The sequence below is a fragment of the Phyllopteryx taeniolatus genome, chromosome 21 (assembly GCF_024500385.1).
Source record: "Phyllopteryx taeniolatus isolate TA_2022b chromosome 21, UOR_Ptae_1.2, whole genome shotgun sequence".
In the NCBI taxonomy this organism is placed as follows: domain Eukaryota; kingdom Metazoa; phylum Chordata; class Actinopteri; order Syngnathiformes; family Syngnathidae; genus Phyllopteryx; species Phyllopteryx taeniolatus.
Genome location: NC_084522.1, coordinates 16736189 through 16759564, shown reverse-complemented (window position 1 = coordinate 16759564; position 23376 = coordinate 16736189). Strand labels below are relative to the sequence as shown.

At 42.6% G+C, this 23376-nt stretch overlaps 2 protein-coding genes across 2 annotated transcripts; both read right to left on the bottom strand.

Annotated features, from left to right (window-relative positions):
* Positions 1–3119: 3119 nt before the first annotated feature.
* Positions 3120–5438, bottom strand: LOC133471490 (uncharacterized). Its single transcript, XM_061761059.1, has 6 exons — positions 4944–5438; positions 4650–4865; positions 4291–4562; positions 3965–4218; positions 3641–3886; positions 3120–3558 (listed from the first exon to the last, which is right to left on the bottom strand). Exons 3-6 carry the CDS (start codon positions 4456–4458, stop codon positions 3120–3122), a joined length of 1107 nt encoding a protein of 368 aa, XP_061617043.1. The 5' UTR covers positions 4459–4562; positions 4650–4865; positions 4944–5438.
* A 9719-nt stretch (positions 5439–15157) lies between these two features.
* On the bottom strand, positions 15158–22238 carry rpl15 (ribosomal protein L15). Its single transcript, XM_061760287.1, has 4 exons — positions 22124–22238; positions 21420–21601; positions 20063–20199; positions 15158–15515 (listed from the first exon to the last, which is right to left on the bottom strand). Exons 2-4 carry the CDS (start codon positions 21589–21591, stop codon positions 15210–15212), a joined length of 615 nt encoding a protein of 204 aa, XP_061616271.1. The 5' UTR covers positions 21592–21601; positions 22124–22238; the 3' UTR covers positions 15158–15209.
* Between the last annotated feature and the right edge of the window lie 1138 nt (positions 22239–23376).

Here is a 23376-nt window from a genome sequence, read left to right as displayed (position 1 = left end):
AGAAGTTCGGCTATCGAGGCAAAGTCTTTTACGAACCGGCGATAGTATGAGGCCAGGCCGATGAAGCGTCGGACCTCCTGGATTGACGTTTTGCACTTTGCTGGGGTCAGTGGACACACCATGCTCGGACATTATGTGGCCCAGATATTAAACTTGGCGGCGAAATAGGCAGCATTTGGCAGATTTCAGTTTAAGTTAGCTTGCTGGAGTCAGTAGAATACCTGACCCTACCGCTGCAGCATGTCCCTGGCCAGCACGATGATGTCGTCCAAGTAGACCAGGCAGGTCACCCACTGCATGCCAACCATGTAAAAACGGCATGACGTTCCACTTAAAGAGGCCCGTCCGGATGCATAAGGCATTTACTCTGTGGGCTCTTGGTATCAGCGCCAGTAGCCTGAGGTAAGATCCAACGTGCTGAACCATTTGGCGGCAGAGAGCGTATCCAGCGTAACCTAGATATAGGGTAACAGGTACGCGTCAGTTATGACAAATCCTAACTTGCTCATTTCTCAAACGGTTGGAATGAATAGATGCTATATTTGTAACCATGGATATCCAATTTCACAAACACAAAATGTAATCACCATAATGTCACTCTTTCCAGGAGAGAGCTGACAAGACTGAGTTTAGAGTAATCACATAGTGTGATAAAGAAACTTCTGTGACGTGACCCCAGCTTCATGTTTTGGCGTCTGCCATGAGACATTTGTGGAAGCTCCTCTGACTCTTCAGCCCCTGATCAACGGATTGGTGTCTGCCGTAAGTGCAGACACATGGCAAACCTCATGGACACCTTGATCTTGAACGAGGGAGTTTTATGCCCAGCCAGACAAATGTGCGCCTTATCTTTTTATTTGCTTCCAGGAATGTCTGCAATCAACGATTGCAAATATGTATTAGGGTAACACGCCTCCAACGTGCTTTGAGGGCCAACTTCAAAATAAAAGCCTAATATATAATATATAATACATTAGACATCAATGCCATTTTAGGCTTTTCTTTTGAAGTTGACACTGGGGCGCATTGCCCACGTGTTACCATAATGCTTAGTATGGACAATCGTTGTGTGGACTAGCTTAACTTAAACCTTTCAAATGCAGGCTGGCCTACCCGCAGTCATTGTTGACACAGTGTATTTAATGCCATTTTGGAGACATAATTGTGCGAGGGGATCACATGTTCCTTGTCCAGTATTTTGCCATTTTTCTGCCGTTTTTTCCGATGCCTGAACAGATTAGTTGCGTTACCTATCTTGCAGGGCAGACAACTCTGTTGCACTCTTAACATATTGCTTCTTGTTTAAAGTCTCTTGCCTTGAATCAAAACATGTCCAGAAAAAGGATGAGGTTAAGAACAGGCAAGAACTGGTTTGATAAGAAGCAGCTGAAGGGATGGACTGTTATCTAAAAAGGAAGTTTAATGTATGAGGATTCTTATTTGGAAACAAGATCACCACCAAACAAAAGAACCGGGCAGGATGAACTCCATCAAGGACTTTTTGGGACCCGGATTGTTTAAAGGTGATTGAACAGGAGTAAGAGCAAAAGCCACATCAGTTTGCGCAAAAGAAAAAGGTCAGCAGAAAACCTTTTACTAATTTCTACCAGATAGGGCGTGGTCCTCTGAATGTTTGTACTAAATTAGTGCACCCAAAATATGTTAAATGTTTAAGGGATATCAGTATATGTATAACGGACCAATTTAAGGTTATTTTGGGGTCGAGGTGAAGCAACTTTTCTTGATTTTAATACTCACCCACCAGGGTGAGAGGCCCAGTATTTAATCAGCATATTAATCCTAGAAAAATGTTTAAGTGCCGAAAAATAATCGGTGAAGTATTTCTGAAAGCTTTAAATTCCCGTAATAGCGGCGGCATCCGTGATTGGAAACAAACGCAGGAAGAGTTGCCAGTTTTGGCAACTCTTCCAGGTTTTTACAATTAAGGCGGAATAGATCAAGGAAAGCATGGCATGGCATTCGATCACAGGCAAAGAGAATTAAGATTATGGATTACATCACTAAATTTAAGAAATTATACACAATTGTCAAAGTATACGCTCCTATTAAAGATGATCCAGCCTTTTTTCACACGCTCTTTTCACACTTCCTTCACTTGTCAGCTAATTCTACAATTATCATGGAGGGGGACATTAACCTTACGCTAAACCCACTTTTAGACCGCTCAAATCTCAAAAATAGCAATCAGCCACAATGCGCCAATATATTAGAGCAGTATATTGGTGACTTTGGACTAGTTGACATATGGAGGCTAAAAAAAAGCACGAAAAGAGAATACAAATTTTTCCAGTCGGTTCACCGCTCTTTCTCAAGAATAGATTTTTTTCTCTCAAACAATTTGGCAGCTCAAAGAATTACTTCCAAAATACATCCAATCATCATCAGTGACCATGCACCAATTTCTCTCAACCTAAAAATTGAGTCAAATCTGGGACCCCCACCAACATGGCACTTTAACACGACACGATGAAGGACCCGGACTTTGATTCTTTTGTGAGGAAAGAATGGGACGATTTTTGGAAATTCAGTGACACCCAAACCATATTCCTATCTCTGCTGTGGGAAACCGGGAAATCTGTAATGAGAGGTCGAATCATATCATACTCTTCATACAAGAAAAAAAACAAGAACTAAAATTAGAAAATGAAATTGAGGAAAAAATTAAACATCTCACAGAAGAATATGCCATTAATCCGACAGATAGGCTGAGAAATCAACTTCAAAACAAAAAAACAAAAAAACAAAAAAAACAACAACAACAAAAAATATATATATATATATATATATATATTGGTTTTATATTGAAGAGAAGGACACAAAAGTAGTATAGTAAAACACCCCAACTTTTATTTGTGAAAAAGCAAAAGCCAGGAAAAAATTTTTTTAGAGCAAAAAACACGCTGTCATCATAAATAACACATACGCAGATGTTGTCTCCAGCATTACCTTTGATTGTGCCTCCTCCCTCTTCTTCTCAGCGAGCCAGTCTTCCACCGAACGCCCTGCCGACTGAGAGCAAAAGTGCTCGTTCCTGTAACGGCTTGGGGTTTCCACAGAGCTTGCATGTATGTTGAGTTGCATTTCTCCTTTTGGGACCATCACTGCTGCCGGGGGGGGGGGGGGGGGGGGGGGGTGCTGACACTTGGAGTGGCGAAGCCCATATGCGCCCGTATCTGCTGCTCCCGTATGCAAGCAGCAGCGGAGTAGGATGACGCGGACACAGCAGCCGAAGCGGACACAGCAGCAACAGTGGTAGAGGAGGGCGAAGCGGATGCAGCAGCAGCGGCGGAGGAGGAGGAGGATGAAGCAGACACACGGGCTGCAAAAAGCTCTGGCAGGACAGGCCCTCTGTGAGTGACTGCCAGACCAGAGGTGTCGTTCGGGTGGTGGTATTCCAGGCCTTTACGGGGATGCCCCGCCTTGTCCAGTAAAGGCTTGGACGGTGGGAGTGCCTCTGCTGCGACCTGGTCTGCGGTGGGCGCCGGAAGCACTACGCAAAGGCCCCTGGCCAGTTCCTCCATGCTTATCCGGTTGTACCTATTAAAATAAATAAATAAAAGGCAAAATAAAAATGCACAAAATATACACGCCCGGATGCGTGCAAGTGAGCGAGTCTTACCACTGAGAAAGGGTCCGGTGGTTGACCTCCACCACCTGGATGGGAGCGGCGGCCAGCAGCTGCACAGACCTGCAGATCTGTTTGATGCGCCCGAAGTCACGCATCACTAGCCCCCATCGGCTCATCCGGATTCCGGCCAGGCTGTGCCCTTGAGCGTGGATGTGGCACAGCTCGATGAAAATGGCCTCCATAAACCTGCTCACACTCGGGGAGTGCGCCACCTCTGTGCCCTTTCCGATGGAGAGACTATCCACAGAAAACGCTGCCACGTGAGTTGCCAGCCTGGAAACCTCTCACATACCTTACAGGACAAACCACACGTACCGTTTGGCACTGTCCACACCTGTCGAGTGGCGATTTCTGGCCGAGGTCTTGAAGTGGCCCTCGAACAACCTGTCCTTGTGCCGCGTGGGAAGGGCAAGGGGGGCCTTGTCCCTGGAGTCCAGCTTCAGCCACCGATCCCTGATGTTGGGCACCTGCGACTGAGTGACAAAGGGACACAGACGCAGCTCCACCAGCGCCGACGCCAGGCGGCAGACGTGCTGGTAGCCTGTGCGTCCGTCCGCTCCGAGGACGTCCTGCGTCAAACGGGCAGCTTTTGGTCAAACTGGCTACTTCAGCAAAAAAGACAAATGGATGGAGAGGCCTACATCCTCTACATGGGCATCTGGACATGGTGGGGGCGCAGCCGTCCTGTCTCTGTCCCTGTCCTGGCATTCCATCATGGACTCAGACAAGGCCATGAACTCCGGATCTCCTTCGTCCGGCTTTTCCACGTCGACTGCCCCGTCGTCCTCTTCCTCCGCCACCTTGTCCATCCAAGCAGTCGGGTCCTCCTCCTCCCCCTCCTTGTCACGATCGGGGCCCGGATGGAGCGCGGCGCCGGTCTGGGCGTACAGGTAGTCCAAGCCGATGAGCTCCCCTGAACGCAAGCAATTTCATGTCAGAACGCGTCACCTCGGTGGGAAAAAGAGGGAGAGGGTTGGCCTGGCACGCCCCTACGACTTACCAATGTACTCCCCCGGCGGGGTGTAGTTTTCCACCACAGCGCGTTTCAGCAGCTTCTGCGTCAGCTTTTGGAAAGCGCTGAGCAGGCGGGAGTTGTAGCAGCGGGTCAAGGTCGTCGACAGGCCCCCCACCACGGCTGCCCTGGCTCGGTCCTCGTTCCACCGGGTCAAGCCCTCCAGCAGGTAGACCTGGAAGTGGAGGGTGTTGGCCACGGTGCCTGCCAAAGAGGACAGAAGGAGAGTTACACTTGCCCGCCCACCAACGACCCCCACCACAAAACGCTCGTGCTCCTCACCTGGAATGAAGCGGGCACTGGTGGAGGTGGAAGCACTCCAGGGAAGTGGAGCCTCGCGCACACTTGAATATCGGAAGCTTGATGCCACCTCTCGTCACATCCCCCACCTTGGACGGCGGGCGGGTCCTGGATGCAGTCCATGTGCTGGCGCTGCGTGTCCCAGATGTGCCGAGTCCTGGCCTGGTCGTATCCTTGGCCTCCCAGAAGTGGTCCTCCTGGATGAGGTCTGGAGTGGCACAGAAATATGTTAGAATAATACAGGACATGTACGAAGGCAGCAGAACAGTGGTGAGGTGTGCTGTTTTTTTGAAAGAGGAGTTTAAGGTGGAGGTGGGACTGCATCAGGGATCAGCCCTGAGCACCTTCCTGTTTGCAGTGGTGATGGATAGGCTGACAGATGAGGTTAGACTGGAATCCCCGTGGACCATGATGTTTGCAGATGACATTGTGATCTGCAGTGAAAGCAAGGAGCAGGTGGAGGAACAGTTAGAAAGATGGAGGCAGGCACTGTAAAGCAGAGGAATGAAGATTAGCCGAAGTAAGACAGAATATGTGCGCATGAATGAGACGGGTGGTGGGGGAAGAGTGAGGCTACAGGGAGAAGAGATAGCAAGGGTGGAGGACTTTAAATACTTGGGGTCAACCGTCCAGAGCAATGGTGAGTGTGGTCAGGAAGTGAAGAAACGGGTCCAAGCAGGTTGGAACGGGTGGAGGAAGGTGTCAGGTGTGTTATGTGACAGACGAGTATCTGCTAGGATGAAGGGCAAAGTTTATAAAACAGAGGTGAGGCCAGCCATGATGTACGGATTAGAGACAGTGGCACTGAAGAGACAACAGAAAGCAGAGTTGGAGGTGGCGGAAATGAAGATGTTGAGGTTCGCTCTCGGAGTGACCAGGTTGGATAAAATTAGAAATGAGCTCATCAGAGGGACAGCCAAGGTTCGATGTTTCGGAGACAAAGTTAGAGAGAGCAGACTTCGATGCTTTGGACACGTCCAGAGGAGAAATAGTGAGTCTATTGGTAGAAGGATGATGAGGATGGAGCTGCCAGGCAAGAGAGCGAGAGGAAGACCAAAGAGAAGGTTGATGGATGTCATGAGGGAAGACATGAGGGCAGTTGGTGTTAGAGAGGAGGATGCAGGAGATGGGCTTACATGGAAAAGGATGACACGCTGTGGCGACCCCGAACGGGACAAACCCAAAGGAAAAGAAGAAGACTGAACCTCTTGGTACCCCTATACGTCAGAATGCTAGTATTAAAGGTATCTGCTTGAAACCAGATTTAGAGTCGCGGTTTTTTAACTGTAAGCCATTCTACTCGCCTCGTGAGTTCTCATCTTTCATTCTCGCCAGTGTTTACATTCCTCCTCAAGCTAACGCAAATGCCGCCCTGCTAACGCTCGCTGAACAAGTCAACGAAATTGAAAAAAAAACACACAGACTCACTCCTCATTATTCTTGGGGACTTTAACAAAGCTAAAGTCAACCACAAACTCCCTAAAAGCAAGCAGCACATCGACTGTCCTACCAGGGAAAATAACATTTTAGACCACTGCTATACTATGCTGAACGCATACCGTGCCATACCTCATGCAGCCCTGCGCTCGTCTGATCACTGCTTAATTCGCCTAATACCAACATACAGGCAATAACTTGCGCGAAGCCTATGGTAAACAGTAACAGTAAAAAAGTGGACCAACGAAGCAAAAGATAGAACTTCAAAGCTGTCTTGACTGCACAAACTGGAGTGTCTTTGAAAATTCAGCTGGCAGCCTGGATGAATATACGGACACTGTCACATCCTACATCAGTTTCTGTGAAGAGGTGTCATTTCATTGTCAACAAAGTCATTTCGCACGTTCAATGAAAAAAAAAAGGTGGTTCACTGCCAAACTTCAGCAACTTTGGCAAGCTAAAAAGGACGCATATCGAAGTGGGGATACGGCCCTGTATAATCGCGCTAGGAACCAGCTGAAGAAAGAAATTAACATTGCAAAGAGAAACTATGCAGTAAAGTTAGAAAAACAGTTTACCGCTAACGACTCAATCAGTCTAGCATACATTACAATTGCTAACCAATTACAAGTGACCAACCCCCCAAGCTGAGAACAATAAAAGATGAGGCAATGACTTTAAAACCTTCTCCTGCAGATTTGAAAAGGACACTTTTCAGGACACACATCCCAGTCCCCAAGAAACCTGCAATCTCTACAGGCCTGTCGCTCTGACATCTGTGGTCATGAACTCCTTTGAACGCCTCTGGACCACCTCAAGAGCGTCACATGTCCCCTGCTAGACCCCCTGCAGTTTGCCTACCGAGCAAACAGGATGATGCTTTCAACATGGGACTGCACTTCATCCTAGAACACCTCAACGATGCGGGGACCTACGGGATGATCCTGTTCGTGGACTTCAGCTCTGCGTTCAACACCATCACACCCGAATTCCTCTCCTCCAAGCTTCTCCAGCTCATCGTATCTCCTGCCATCTGCCAGTTGATTCACAGCTTCCTGACGGGTAGGACACAGCAGATGGGGCTGGGGGACACCACCTCAACGACATGTACCACCAGCACCGGGGCGCCCCAAGCTTGTGTCCTCTCTCCGCTGCTCTTCTCTCGTTACACGAACGACTGCCCCTCAACGTACCCGGCTGTCAAACTCATGAAGTTTGCAGATGACACCACAGTCATCGGCCTCATCATAGACGGTGACGAGTCTGCGTTTCGACAGGAAGTGGAGCGGCTGGAGCTGTGGTGCAGCCAACACAACCTGGAGCTGAACATGCGCAAGGCTGGAGAGATGATCGTGGACTTCAGGAGGCATCCTTCCATCCACAGCTGCCCCTCACCCTGTCCAACTGCCCTGTGTCTACCGTCGAGCCCTTCAAGTTTCTGGGAATTACAGTCTCTCAGGACCTGAAGTGGGAGTTCAACATCCACTCAATCCTCAAAAAGGCCCAGCAGAGGATATACTTCCTGCGGTTTCTGAGGAAGCACTGCCTGCCACAGGAGCTGTTGAGGCAGTTCTACACAGCAGTGATCGAATTAGTCCTGTGTTCTTCCATCGCAGTCTGGTTTGGTGCTGCTACAAAAAAGGACAAACTCCGACTGCAACGGAGAATCAAAACTTTTGAAAAGATTATCAGTACCCCTCTACCCACCCTTGAGGACTTGCACGCTGCCAGAACTAAGAGAAGAACATGCAAAATCCTATTGGACCCTGCACATCCCGGTCACCAGCTCTTCCGGCTCCTTCCCTCAGGTAGGCGCTACCGATCAATGCAAACTAGAACTAGCAGACATTCCAACAGCTTCTTCCCCCTTGCCATTAACTTCTTAAACAGTTAACTTACAATTCCATTGCAACATGCTGGCAATTTTTTTACTTGAGTTTGTTGTCACATCTCTGTTGGCCCAATTATACATTACTTGTGCACTCACTGTAGTAGTCTAGCCACGCTGCACTATTTCAATATCTGTTGTTGACCAATACTGGCCACTCATGCCTGAGTAGCATCTGCAACATTTGCACAATCGACATTGTCCCAGATTATCGCACAACTAGTCACTTTGAACTGCACACATTTCCTGAAGTCTCTGTGCCTTTTGCACAATAGTCATTGCACCGGACTATTGTTCTATTAGTCATTTCACCAAACTGCTTTAATTGCTAGAGAACTCTGCATCTTTTTGCACATTGTAAAAAAAAAAAAAAAAAAAAAAAAAATCAATAAAAAAAATTGTACCAGCATTACCCGTAACCTTTTATTGCTCTGTGACTGTTTTTTTTGACTGTTTGACTGTCAATTGACTGTCTGTTGTCGTACTAGAGCGGCTCCAACTACCAGAGACAAATCCCTTGTGTGTTTTTAACATACTTGGCAAATAAGGATGATTCTGATTCTGGAAGAAGACCAACAACACAACCGCCTCCTGCAACCCACAGCACGGCCCTTTCACACACAGCACTTCTGCGGTCCCCTCCTCTCCTCACACAGCCTTCTGCAAATCAGCAGCCGCATCCCTCCCTCACCACCTGGCCTTGTAGAATGCATTCAACGGCAGCCTCATGTGGACAGCAAAGCATCAGTAAACCAGATTTGCGGAGGTCGAGGCCAGATACTGAACATAGGAGGGGACGTGGAGGGGGTAGAATATGCTTCCACTGTGGAAAGAAGGGACAATGGATAGACATTGGATCAGTGTGTCCGAAGAAGAAGAAGAAAAAAAAAGGGCGAGACTTTCACACTCATGGTGGCGATCGATGGTGGGGGACCCATTTCGTCTGACCTCAGGCTGACTCCCGGCGGCCCCAGAGACACAGGGACGCTTAACTGGTGATATACTGGGAAAATTGAACTACTTGAAATGTAGAATCATTACTTGTACCATAATTTCTCGTGTATAATGCAAAATTTTCCCCCAAAAACTATCAATAGTGCGCATTATACATAGGTATAGGAGAAAATGAAAAAGACTTTCCCATTTTATAAATGAATGCCGCCATCTAGAAGTTATGAAAAAGCTGTACTCTTTAATTCCACTATTCCACCGCCCCCTAGAGGTTATGAAAAAGTTGTACACTTTCATTCTAGTATGCCACCTAGAGGTTATGAAAAAGGTGTAGCCTACACTTTCATTCCAATATGACAGTGGTACATATGATTGCATATATGTACAACTGTGCTCATAAATTTACATACCCAGGCAGAATTTGTGAAATATAGTTTTTTTTGTTATGTTTTGTTTTGTTTTTTTAAATACGACTGATGACTGAACAACAACCATCATTAATTTCTTTATGGTTATGTTTTGTTTAATGATAATGCTTTTCTGAAATGCTTGACAGTTTAATTTGAATCCTATTAAAATAAAAATGTGTTTTCTTCAATAAAATTTTTACACATCTTACAAATTCTGCCTGGGTAATTAAAAATATGAGCACAACTGTGTTTTCTCATTTACTAAAGAAAAGTAGGTCTGTGCATTTCGAAATAAGAGCAAGTAAATAAAAAGAAAATATGTGTTCAAATAAACTAACTTCAGAATAATTCTTTGAAAAATCTAACAAAATACAGATAATACTTCATGTTTTGATCACATGGGTAGAAGCAAAATCATGCATTGTAAAAATGCATTATACATAGGTTGAAGGGTTTTCCAGAATTTTGAGGTCAACTTTGGGGGTGCGCATTATACACAAGAAATTACGGTAATTGTCTGAGGATCTATTCCCCGTGTAAATGTTTGGTCTGGGACCTAAAGCGCAGCAATTTAGAACTGCCTGAAGAAATCTACAGCAGGCCTTGGTGTCCTTGATGGTGACCTTGGCCTGGGGCCTAAGGGAAGGAGATTGAGGAATCACCTGAAATGTAGGACGGTTAATTGAAAATTTAAGGTTTCGAGAAACTCTCGCTCGTGGACGAATGGTCTGTGAAAAAATCAAAATGTATTAATTGATGATTGAAGATTTTAAACCAAGGTTTTGTTTTGTTTTTGAAACAAAGTTTTTTTCCCAGTGCTGTCAAGTGATCAAAGCACATTTATATAGCTCTTTTATACATTATAAATGGAACACCAAATGCTTTACAGAAAATAAAATGACTTGAAAAGCTTTAAATGCATTTGAGGCTGAAGACTGACAAGGTGTGTTCAACCTATGGAGAAAAACCACTTGGTGTGAGTGACTGTGCGGTTTGCTGATTGCTGGTGTGTTTGTGTGTGTGTGGTGTTTAAGAGACAAATAATGGAATCTTGGCCAAGTCTTTGGTGAAAGTGCATTGTTTGATTGATTACAGAAAGATACGTTTGCTGTGGATACTATATGTAATGCGTTGTGAGATGTTGCTGCAGGGCAAAAATAAGTTGTGGGAAAATGTTTTATGAGGATTGGTGATTAACTCGTGTGACGTTGTGATATTGTAGAACAAGAGTTTTGTTTTGTTTTATGAAGGAGTAATAATGAGGCCTAGAGACAAAAGGAGTAGCCTACTAATAAGAGATTCCATTGGGGAAAGAACAAATAGAAAAGGAGGCTGGGAGATTTGGGGGATTTGTTATGACAAAATAGTCTATATTGTTTTATTATATTATCGCATAGTTTGTGTGATTTTTATTACTTCAATAGTTGTTGTGTGACATCTCATACTGTAAAGAATACATTTGCATCATTGGCTTCTATGGGCATTAAAAGGAGATAGTGTGGCCCCATCGTCCGCTGGCCTCAACTCTTTTGAGAAACTTGGGAACATCCAATCTGGACCTGAATTCAGGCAAGATGAAGGAGATGATCATGGACTTCAGAAAATCCAAAATCACTGAGCAGACTGCCCTCAATCAACCCAGAGGACATGGAGAGGGAGGAAAGCAAGTTCCTTGGATTCCACATCTTGGCAGACCTCACCTGGTCCATTCATTTCTCCCATTAGGTGGGGAAAGCACATCAAGGAGCGTACTTTCTCAGGAAACTGCACAAAGGCCAGCTTCATCAACACCTGCTGATAAACCTCTACAGATCCACAAATGTCTCCTATCCCAGTGATTTCCAACCTTTATGGAACCAAGGCACATATTTTACAATTGAAAAATCTCACGGGACACCAACAAACAAAAATGTCACCAAAAGTGGATACATTGATGACTGGACGTACTTCCTGCCATCTGATAGAAGAGCATTTATTTGTTCTGTCTGTCACTATGCCTCACTGGCATAAATGGAGGAACAAAGACACATTATTTCATATTTCATTGAAATGTAAAACTGGATATTTCCCGCGGCACACTGGTTGGGAATCCCTGTCCTAACCGAATGCTTATTAACAAGTTGGTATGGTTGGTGGCAGCCATAAAATTCAAAGTTAATGATTATTTGCAAAAAAAATAATAAAGTTGATCAGTTTGAACATGAAATATCTTGTCTTTGTCGTGTATTCCATGAAATATAGGTTGAACATGATTTGCAAATCATTGTATTCTGTTTTTACTTATGTTTAACACAACGTCCCAACTTCATTGGAATTGGGGTTGTAGAGAAATGAATAAAAACAAAAGAATAAACACTTTTTAATAAAATGACTCCCATTTTAAATATTTCTCATTTTAATTCATGAAATTATTATTTTATTATTATTTCAAAGGTCAAATTTTGTGACAAATTGTAATGTGACATTTTATGGACAATATATCATTAACCAATTATTTAGATGAATGAATGAAATGAATACAAATGTAAAATGGTTAGTTTGACTATATTCTCATTTTAAAATCTAATTGAGAATTAAGCCAAATCAAATCATTGATTACAAAATAAAATCAGTTCTGTATTTACAGTAGGGCAAAAAAGTATTTAGTCAGCCACCAATTGTGAAAGTTGTCCCACTTAAAAAGATGAGAGAGGCCTGGAATTTTGATCACGGGCATTACTTCACCTATGAGAGACAAAATGAGAAAAAAACTAATCCAGAAAACCATAGTCTGATTTTTAAAGAATGTATTAGCAAATGATGGTGGAAAATAAGTATTTGGTCAATAACAAAAGTTCAGCTCAATACTTTGTTATATATACCCTTCGTTGACAATGACAGAGGTCAAACATTTTCTCTTAGGTCTTCACAAGGTTTTCACACACTGTTTTGCTGGTATTTTGGCCCACTCTTCCAGGCAGATCTCAAGAGCAGTGTTGTTTTGGGGCAACACAGACTTTCAACTCCCTCCAAAGATTTTCTATGGGGTTGAGATCTGGGGACTGGCTAGGCCACTCATGTACAAAGACTTGCGTGGATTTCCACGAGGCCACTCGTGAACAAGACCCCAAGATACTTGAACTCCTCCACTTGGGGCAGGATCTCATCCCCGACCCTGGAGAGGGATAGCCACCCTTTTCCGACTGAGGACCATGGTCTCAGATTTGGATCTGCTGATCCAAATAATGTTCTGTTCCGGCAGAACATTATTTCTTGTAAATAAAAAAAATTTTGAGGAATGAAGTCAAATTTGATAATTTTAACATATTTTAATCATGTACATGTTCAAATGAAGTAAATTCAAAGGACTTTTTTTCAGTGCATGTGCTGGAGTCACAAGAGATTGAGAGGGCAACACGCGGCATAAATGATCACCTTGAGCAATTAATAGGTGTCCTCACAAATAGCGATTCCTTACCTCTTTTACATTGTTGCAATCAAATGTTGCCAGCTATTAATTGTTCATCTGGGTTAATTGTTTGTGTGTGTGTGATGTGCAGATTTAGTTTCCCAGCATCACCTCGAATTGTCACCAAAGCACCGACAGCTGCAGAAACGTGCATACGCCAGCCATTAAGCACCGCACATTTCCACGATTATTTCACTCTTGATACATCTGAGCTTTGCCATGAAAAAGAACATACGCCACGTTTTTGTATACAAACCTTTGAACCTATATTTAATTGAATACACTACAAAGACAAGATATTTAACGTTCAAACTGATAAACTTTATTGTGTTTAGCAAATAATCATTAACTTGGAATTTTATGGCTGCAACACGTTCCAAAAAAGCTGGGACAGGTGGCAAAAAAGAGTGAGAAAGTTGAGGAATGCTCATCGAACACCTGTTTGGAACATCCCACAGGTGAACAGGTGGGTGCCATGATTGGGTAGAAAAGGAGCTTCCCTGAATCGCTCAGTCATTCACAAGCAAAGATGGGGCGAGGTTCACCTCTTTGTGAACAACTGCGTGAGAAAATAGTCAAACGGTTTAAGGACAATGTTCCTCAACGTACAATTGCAAGGAATTTAGGGATTTCATCATCTACGGTCCATAATATCGTCAAAAGGTTCAGAGAATCTGGAGAAATCACTGCATTTAAGTGACAAGGCCGAAAACCAACATTGAATGCCCGTGACCTCCGATCCCTCAGGCGGCACTGCATTAAAAACCGACAATGTGTAAAGGATATCACCGCATGGGCTCAGGAACACTTCAGCAAACCAATGTCAGTAAATACAGTTCGGCGCTACATCCGTAAGTGCAACTTGAAACTCTACTATGCAAAGCAAAAGCCATTTATCAACAACACCCAGAAAGGCCGCCGGCTTCTCTAGCCTCGAGCTCATCTAAGATGGACTGATGCAAAGTGGAAAAGTGTTCTGTGGTCCGACGAGTCCACATTTCAAATTGTTTTTGGAAATTGTGGACGTCGTGTCCTCTGGGCCAAAGAGGAAAAGAACCATCCGGACTGACGCAAAGTTCAAAAGCCAACATCTGTAATGGGATGGGGCTGTGTTCGTGCCAATGGCATGGGTAACTTAATTAGGCACCATTAATGCTGAAAGGACCATACAGGTTTTGGAGAAACATATGCTGCCATCCAAGCAACGTCTTTTTCATGGATGCCCCTGCTTATTTCAGCAAGACGATGCCAAACCACATTCTGCACGGGTTACAACAGCGTGGCTTCGTAGTAATTTCTTTTTTAGACAAATTTCGACCTCATAATCCTGTGCAACAATTTTTCTTACACAAGTGGTTTCACCGCGACGGCTTTTCTCACCGGCAAACTTCGTTGTGCAAAATTTCAAGATGTCAGCACAAATCCATCTTGTTGACAGAGTATGAAAAGCAAGTTTTTGATCAGAAATTAGTTTGCAAATACCAGCACATCTGCCTCAATATTGATGGGATTGCGTAGAAACAGACAAGCCTTGTTTGCGTCAGGTGGGAGGAAATTCAGAATAGAGCATACCTAACCTGCTAGCAAGCAGGCAAACGCGGTAAGCAAGTCGGAATTGCTCTTGCCCAGCTCTTTAGAACGGAATGATCAGGCTTTGCCTCATCTCAAGGTCAACGTCCGAGTTTCACATAACCTGCTTGCTGGAATACCCCCCCAGGAAAGCAGAAATATCTATTTTTGCCCCCCTTTGCATTGCAACTATGAGGAACTGCTACCCGCAGGTTTTCACCATACTTACTGCAAATGTTGTTTAAAAAAAAAAATAAAAATAGAAATAGCCGTTCCAAAGATGTCCAATACATGATGCAATGCGGCTTATCCAAACCCTCTTACAGATGTTATACATTACATTTATAGGCTGTTCAGTTTAATTCCATCACTCTGGACAAGATTCCGGAGTAATTTTCCATATTTTGCCAAATATGTTTAACAGGTTTAGGCAAAATGCCAGTGTTTATAATACGAACACCTGTTGAGGAACAAAAAAAAAGGCGAGAGCATGTTGCCATAGAAAGTGTTTTTTATTTTTTTGAAAGATTCAGAGACATGAACTCTTAACGATAACGGTGCAGCTGCAGGGTGTTACGCCTCTTCCAGGCTGCACGACGAGAACCTCCAATGGTCTGGTGGAACTTGTGGCCCTTGCCCAGCCCACGGCTCTTCTTTCCTGCAGAGGTCAGGCCACGCATCTCTCTGTGCTTGTGCACAGCCTTTGTGATCCATTGGGTGTCCGGGTTGCGCCTGATAGTCTTATGGAAGGGGTCTATCAAAATCACCTCAAAGAACTTGTAGGTGGAGTCCTCGCCAACCCAGTAGGAGTTCAGCACTCTAAGGCCGCCACAGTGACGGCCAGCACGCTCCTGTAAAAGCAAAAGTTGGTTAACAAACCCTTTCGGACCGCAAATAAAAACCAAATAGAAATACACAGACCATGATTTATTGGACGGACAAAATCTGTATGTCACTCATGATTTGGGAACAACAGCACTAATTATCTTTAGGTACAGTTTTGGTTTTCTTAATCACAGGAACATTATTAAAAAAAGTTGTTTTTTTTAATCGGCCAAACAACGGCTCCTATCTTGAGAAACAAGTCCAGTCACTCGTAGCTGAAAACACCACAGTGAGAGTGGATATAAGTCTGTTTGATTGCCAGGTTTTTATGAGATTAAAAAACCAAGACCAAGATATATCAATAATAATGTGGCCTATATCCTGTATAATAAATATTTTTGTAAAACACTTTACTCTTCAAATCAACAATTGGTACAGATATGGTGAAAAGTCACCTGATCACCCCGACAGAAAAGTAGAGTACACTGGCTATTAGTGGCCTTGTCCCAATCTGACCGCGTCATTGGAAATCGGAGCCCATCATTATTTCAGTTTACGGTAACCGCTGAAATAGATTGCATGTGGTCACGAGGCAACACAATTGAGGTACAAAGGATCTTGCCAAATGTTTTTAATCACACAATGTCATGTAAATACCCTCAAATTAAAGCTAAAAGTCTGCAGTTCAAGCACATATTCATTTGAATTTAAATCCATTGTGGTGGTGTTCAGAGCCAAAAAGATGAGAATAGTGTCCATGTCCCATGAATGAAGAGACATAGCTTCATAAACTTGATGCATGAGCAGAGTTCATTCACGTATAATTTTCATTAGCTAGATAAGATCATCATCTTCCCCTATTTGATATGAATTATGAAATATGTCCGTCTCCGTCACACAAGACTTATTTAATAACTAGAGCTTTTATTTACGAGATTTATACTAGGATTTTACAACCTTTGTTAAGCTAAGGCAGCTTTTACATGAGAAAACCTCACGGTAAACCACCAGACAAAAATATCAAAACAAAGTTGTTTAATTGAACATAAGATATTTGCAGGAAGCCATGGCCTATTCTGTTATATGAATGGCAACAACAGGCGGACACAGTTTTATTGTACCTTTTGCCATTCAAGGGAAGGGCAGTTATGCCTGGCACGATATGCCGCTGGCATAGAAAGAACAGCAAATATATAGTTCTGAATAATCAAATAATGTAATACAAAAACTAATCATTCTGGTAATATACTTTCAGTACATTTAATTATTATTATTTTTTTTTTTTTTAAACACTGTGTACAAGAATAATTGATTTTCTTAAGAGTCAATGTGTACTGAACTAGACCAAAAACCATGACCACAAAACCGAGATACGAACCGGACCGTGAATTTTGGATAAGGATGAGAGAGAGAGAGAGAGAGAGAGAGAGAGACAGGAACACCATGCTAATTGCTCAGCTATCACATCAAGTCGCAAAACACCAAATATAGTACACTTGTCACAGTCTGCTGGAACTGCGTTATAGTGGAGATTGAAAATGACAATCGCACCGCAAATTAGTACAAAAATAATGCAGTATCCCACAATGGAACAGTTGCAGCATTTCAGCAGCAATAGTGATACAGGAAATAAGACATCCCAGGTTCATGCAATAAATACTTCAGAATATTGAAGCAAAAATTAACAATTATAGAGTAATGATTATGTCATGAAATGTAACAGTATGCAGATTTATTTTTATCCTATTACGTAATACACCGCAATGACTGTCCCGCAGTAATGTTCATAATTTTAAACATTTGGAAAATCAGACTTGTTCTGGAAGTGAATTTCTGTAAGTGGACAGCGATGCAATCATAGCCATAAATGCAATTTTACTAATAATTGGCATAGTTTTAGGAATAATTCTGGGTTTGATTTATTTGAATATTCTAATGTAAAGCGCTTTGTGTTGCAATGCAAATTTTGGCTTTAGGTCCCTCAGTTTGGTTTTCAGTTTTGGTCAAGAATTTTTCATTTCGGTGCATCACTAGTATACTTCTATGCTCTGTTGAGCTTGGTTTATTTTCTACTGAAGTTATTAAGGAAATTGCAGTGTGTGTGTGTGTGTGTGTGGGGGGGGGGGGGGGGGGGGGGGGGGGGGCGACTTTCCACCATTAAAACATGCATTGTGCAAGTGCGACAAGATGAAATATTTAAATCGCACAAGCTGACAAAATGTCTCACATGCGACCAATTTGGTCACAGTCTTCAGCGCTGAATAAATGTACTTTTAAACTTCACTTCACGTAATCATTAATTTCCGGGTTCCGGTCCTTGTGTGGCTGTCTGGCGTTATGTATTACAAGATTTTCTCTCCAGACCATAGGTGTCAAACTCAAAGCCCAGGGGCTAGATCCAACCCACCACATTATTTTGTGGCCTGCAAAAACAAATCATGAGCAACACTTTTTTGCTAAAATACCAAAATTGCAAATTGTCTTCATTTTTAATAACTGATATATTGGAAGCATTTTTTGTCACCAAGCCCCCTTTTAAAATGCATTGAATAGTTTTTTTTTCCTGGCATCTGATTTCAAAACGTATGCCTCAATTTGTTGTGTACATGAAATGATATAGTAATAATATAGGGCGATCATTAGGGTTGGACATCATTTGAAGTTGAGCGATTCCGGTTCAAAACTATTGTCGATTCCGATTATTGCTTGCATGGTTTAAATAAAGGGTGTCCAAATTATGAACATCAATTTTCTTAACGGTCCGTAGCATAGACTAAAATGAACATTCTTTTCGGGGTTCTTTCTAACCAGTTTCAGTATTAAACCTGAGAACTAAAAGGCAATGCATGTGTAAATAACTCAATTGACTTAATATATTATGTTTCAGCAAAAAGTTAAATATAGCATTGTTAAAATACTTATTTCGGACTGTTATCACGCCAAATGGTTTGTGTGTGCAAGGTTTGACTTGACTTCCCGTTTTAAACTTGTAGCCTTTTATTTTGAAGGGTACGCACCAGAACTAAGCATTTTGACACAAAAATTAACGTCACACAACACCGGTGAATTTTTAAAACAAAAGTTAACAGAGACGACAAGAAAAATAAGGAATGAAATTGATTCGCCCCGCGGCCCCTGTGAGGAGAAGGGGGCTCAGAAAATGGATGGAAATTGATTCGTTTACCTGCCCACCGATGAGGCACAGGGTTAGTGTTCATGTGAATTTTGTCGCAATTCATTGTGATGGAAAGTTGCCAGTTTGACATTTGGTGAAGTTTTAGCTCAATGTGAAGCTTTTTTTTCTTGTCATCGGTCCTTACGTTGGTTTGAAGACTAAAATAAACGCTTAAAACCATCAGTGCAAAAGTCCAAGCAACCGATTAACCTGTTAGCTGCTTCAATGTTGGCATTGACGTATTTTATTGTTTCACTCGCTCAATTTGACTTCACTTACGTTCTGTGCTTGGAGCAGGAGGGAGCATGTCAGACTTCTACACATCGTGGAAGCCTCCCTTGCACAATATAATCTTATTCCAAGTGTTGCAATGACTCGACTGGTCATTTCTTTCAAAACCTTTTGTTCGCCGCCGCCATTGGCCACAATCTTCTACGCGTCTTCTACGCGTTTTTCGTTGGTTTTTGCCACTTCAGGCTCGGTGGACTGTAGGCTTAAAAACTGGGTACCAAACGTTTTTAATTTGAACGATTCCGGGAGTACCAGAATGTTAGTCCCGGTTCCAATCGGTGCCCAACCCTAGTTATCATACATTTATATGCATTCCGTCTCATAGAGGCCCTCCGAAGGAAACCATAACTACAGTGTGGGGCTTGCAACCAAAGTGTTTGACACCTCTGCTCTAGCGAGACATTAATTTGCCTGCTTTTTTGCTCTTCAAACTTGGTTACTGTCTGCCATTCGCACACTGACTGAGGAGTATCTGTAACATTTGCACAATCAACATTGTTCCAGACTATCGTACTACTCTCCTGAAGTCTCGGCGCCCTTTGCACAATGGTCATTGCACCGGACTATTGCAGTATTAGTCATTCGAACTGCTCTAAGTGCTAGAGGACTCGACATCTTTTTGCACAATTGTCAAAAACAAACAAAAAATGTACCGGCATTACCAGATAACTAGTAACCCTTTATTGCTCAGTGTTTTTCTCAATGTCTTTATGTGTTGTCGTACTGGAGCGGCTCCAACTACCGGAGACAAATTCCTTGTGTGTTTTTTGGACATACTTGGCAAATAAAGATGATTCTGATTCTATAACACGGTTCCAGCCAGACGTATGTGTCAAGTTTACTGTATCACCCAATCGCTTATTGCTGTGTTTTGAGACTTTCTATCACTATAGCTTAGCAATTAGCATGGCATCTTCGTCTTTCTCCTGTTAACTCCTCATCCTCCCTTTGTGATTAAGATACTTTTCAGAAGTGCATCTTATTCACTGCCATGGAGGTGACAATTAGTAACCTACGCTGTGTTGATACCACAGCTCGGCACAGTATTTAGCTGCCTCAGCTGGCGGTCGTAGGTAGCTGGGCCAGCGCAAAATTACGGGGACATACCTCGGCGGTTGACTGCAAACTGCGGGCAAACTTGATCTGGTTAACACCATGGTGCACTGGTTTTCCATAGGTGGCACCCTTGGGCACAGGGCGTTTACGACCTCCACGGCGCACACGGATACGGTAAATGACATAACCTGTTTCAATCAAATAAAAAGAAGTCACATTGCGCATTGCCTAAATCATATGCAAGTTTAAACAGTTACATTGTTACTAAAGCAATCACCATTCCACAGCCACAAATACTTTGAAGTCATGTTTTTTTCTTCTTCAGCGCTCCCGTTTGTCAACTATAGTATCTCTTATATACCCCAAGCTTGCCAATCAGAAATGGCCTGCTGCTCGTGGACAGGTCACGCAAACCAATCAGCTCTGAGCTGGTTAAAAAAATAATAATACATCCACCCGGGAGCTCGCAATGCTACAAGGCGTGGCGCTAAGCTAATTTGCTGCATGCAAGTCCACCACAGCTGCACTTGCTGGCGTGGCGGTGCGGATCCTCTACTCTCAGGAACCAACCCTCGCTTCTGTGGCGGCGAATAGGTTACACTTGTGACATGCACCGCTGTCACTAAAGGTGGACGAGATTCAGCCAAGCATGCGACACGACGAGCAAGAAGCGATAGCATGCTAATCGGGAGGCTAATGTGAAATGTTCAGTCGCGAAACACCAGAAAAAGTGCTTAGGTGTACAGTATATTTAACATGACTGTGGCTTTAACCACATTGCAGCAGAAAGCAACCTGAACAGCAGTCAGATAAATGAAAAAGTGCCTAGACAAAAAAATAGAACAGGTAATGCACACGCCCGCAAACTAGAAATGAATTGGTTACTGCCTACGTAAGTCAGGACGAGGAGCTTTTAAGGTCAAAATTAAATATTTACAATAGCCGCAATATTTTTTGCATTCATTTGTACTATTTTGCACCACAGTGCGCTGAGTTTTGAGATGTACATAATGATAGGTCTCAAAATTACACATCTTTGACAAGGCTCGAATTGTTTTTCTTTGAGGAGCAGTTTTTGTGAGGTCACGTGACTTTTTGTCGTTTGATTGGTGAACTAAACGGCGAATTTCGCATGATTTGCAAGTTGATATGGTCGTTCTTGCTTGCTGCCTCAACAGCCTTTTTTAGCATCCTTGCATGATAGAGTCATTTTTGATGCTTTGATGAATTTGTAAATGTTACTATACATAATGAATAGCGCACTGATTTGAAGAAAACAGTGGCTCGAAATCGTATCTCCCAGGAAAATTGCAATTCAATTTTCCCCCTACAATGGTTCAGCCCTACTTAAGTGTAATCGCACCACAAACCGAACTTCACGGAGAACACGTTACATCATTTCATTCACCTTGTTTGGCCTTGTATCCCAGCCTTCGGGCTTTATCAGGTCTAGTAGGTCTTGGTGCGCGGTGAAGGTTTGACAGTTGACGGTACTGCCAGCAGCGCACACGAAGCAGAAAGCGCATCACATCGGACTGCTTCTTGCGCCACAACTCCTGCATATACCGATATGCCCCCATGTTGCTTTATCTGTGAACAACAAAACCAGTTCATAACGAACAGTAGCTCCATGCAGTCAAGCGCGGAACCACAGCTTTTCTCCCTTCCCGCACAATTTGCCGAACTTTTTACACCCAAAATGACTGCCTCAACTATGGAAGCCTCTCACGTAGTACACAGGAGCCGAGACCGGCACGATTTTCAGACCGACGCGTCACGTAATGATTTAACGGTATATATGTAGCGATGTTGGTCACGTGACCGATCGGCGCAGTGGAAAATGCCCAATTAAATGCTCTTAGTTCTACAACATCCAATTGAACATGGAATCTGACCCACTGAGTATTGGACGACCAACGGCTATTTCCCGTAGCGTCGCTTGATATGCCGAAAAAAATAGCATCAACACATATAAAGTCGGCTAATAATCAGCACCACCGGCTCACAATTCTTTTGTATACACAACGCCTCACGATTAGTAAAAGGATGCACACGTATTAAATGAGATATAGATGGATGGTATTCCTAAGAATGGCATGAAACATGGCTTACATGATGGCGTACCAGCCGGAAAGAGAGTGTAATATTACCCAGCATGCATTTTCAACACGCGAGAGAAGTGACGCATTTCCTTTGTTGGTGTATTACCGCCACCTACCGAACTGGAGTGTGGACAGTACAAAAAATAAAATAAAAATGTAATCAACGTTCTGAATTGTGATTGTTGCTGCAGCCCAAGAAGATTGTCAAAAGTTTTTTTGTTTTTTTTTAAGATTCTCAATGTGGAAAGCAGTTTTGTATTTTTTATTTATCTTTATTAATCAAAATCTCGCATACAAATGCTATAAACATTGCCATATTTGAAATTTAAGAACTGAGCATCCGCATATGTACAGAACAGTACATAGGTGTTCATTTCATTAACGGGCCTTTTTGTGTCCTTGATGTAAAATATGAAGGAAAAATATATTTAAATCTATTTTTTCAATAACCAGTAGTGGGTGTGCCTAATTCTAAGTGTTGTCTAAAATTTCATGTTAATATTAGTATATTTTGACATTTTTGAGCGGTTTTATGGTGATATTTTACAGTTTTCACCCTGTCCCTAGCACAAGGTTTTATATATATTAAGCTATATCGTTCTATGAAAAAAATGCTAAAATGGTGTAACTTTTTAACCATAAATTCCTTAAAATATAATAGAATGATTTCTCATCATAAAAACAAAACATTTCAAATTCGGTTTTTTATTTTTACTAAAATATGTCCGTCCCTTAAAGTTGCTGTCATTACCGCCACATTGACTATTTTCATATCAATAAAGTTTATTCAAAATCTGATTCTTTATTTCCCCGTGTCATTTTGTGTTGTCACTCAAAGCACATGCTAGGGCAGAGAGAAGTCAGACAATTTGATAACTGCAAGAGTAAGCTTTTTCCTCATTTGTAGCCTTAAGTCACATAATATATTTATTGCATGTCATTACCAAACGACTTGTAGTGATAATATGTTTAAAGATTTTTGTGTAAAAACCTGATAATCCTATAAAATGTTGTACAGGACTAGCTAGCTAAAAGAACAATTTAAGATAACTCTCCCAGCATAGCACAGTTAGCTAAAAACAAGATTAATCAATTTTTAATCAATATGCCATTGTGGCGGTAATGACATTTCTCGAGGGTATGTGACAAAAAGACCAAAATAAAATAAAAAAATCTTAAATAATTATATATGGACATGTACAGATTCTGAGTCACCGAAAGATGAGAATTAAGGTAAGGTAGGTATATATCGTTTTAGATGAC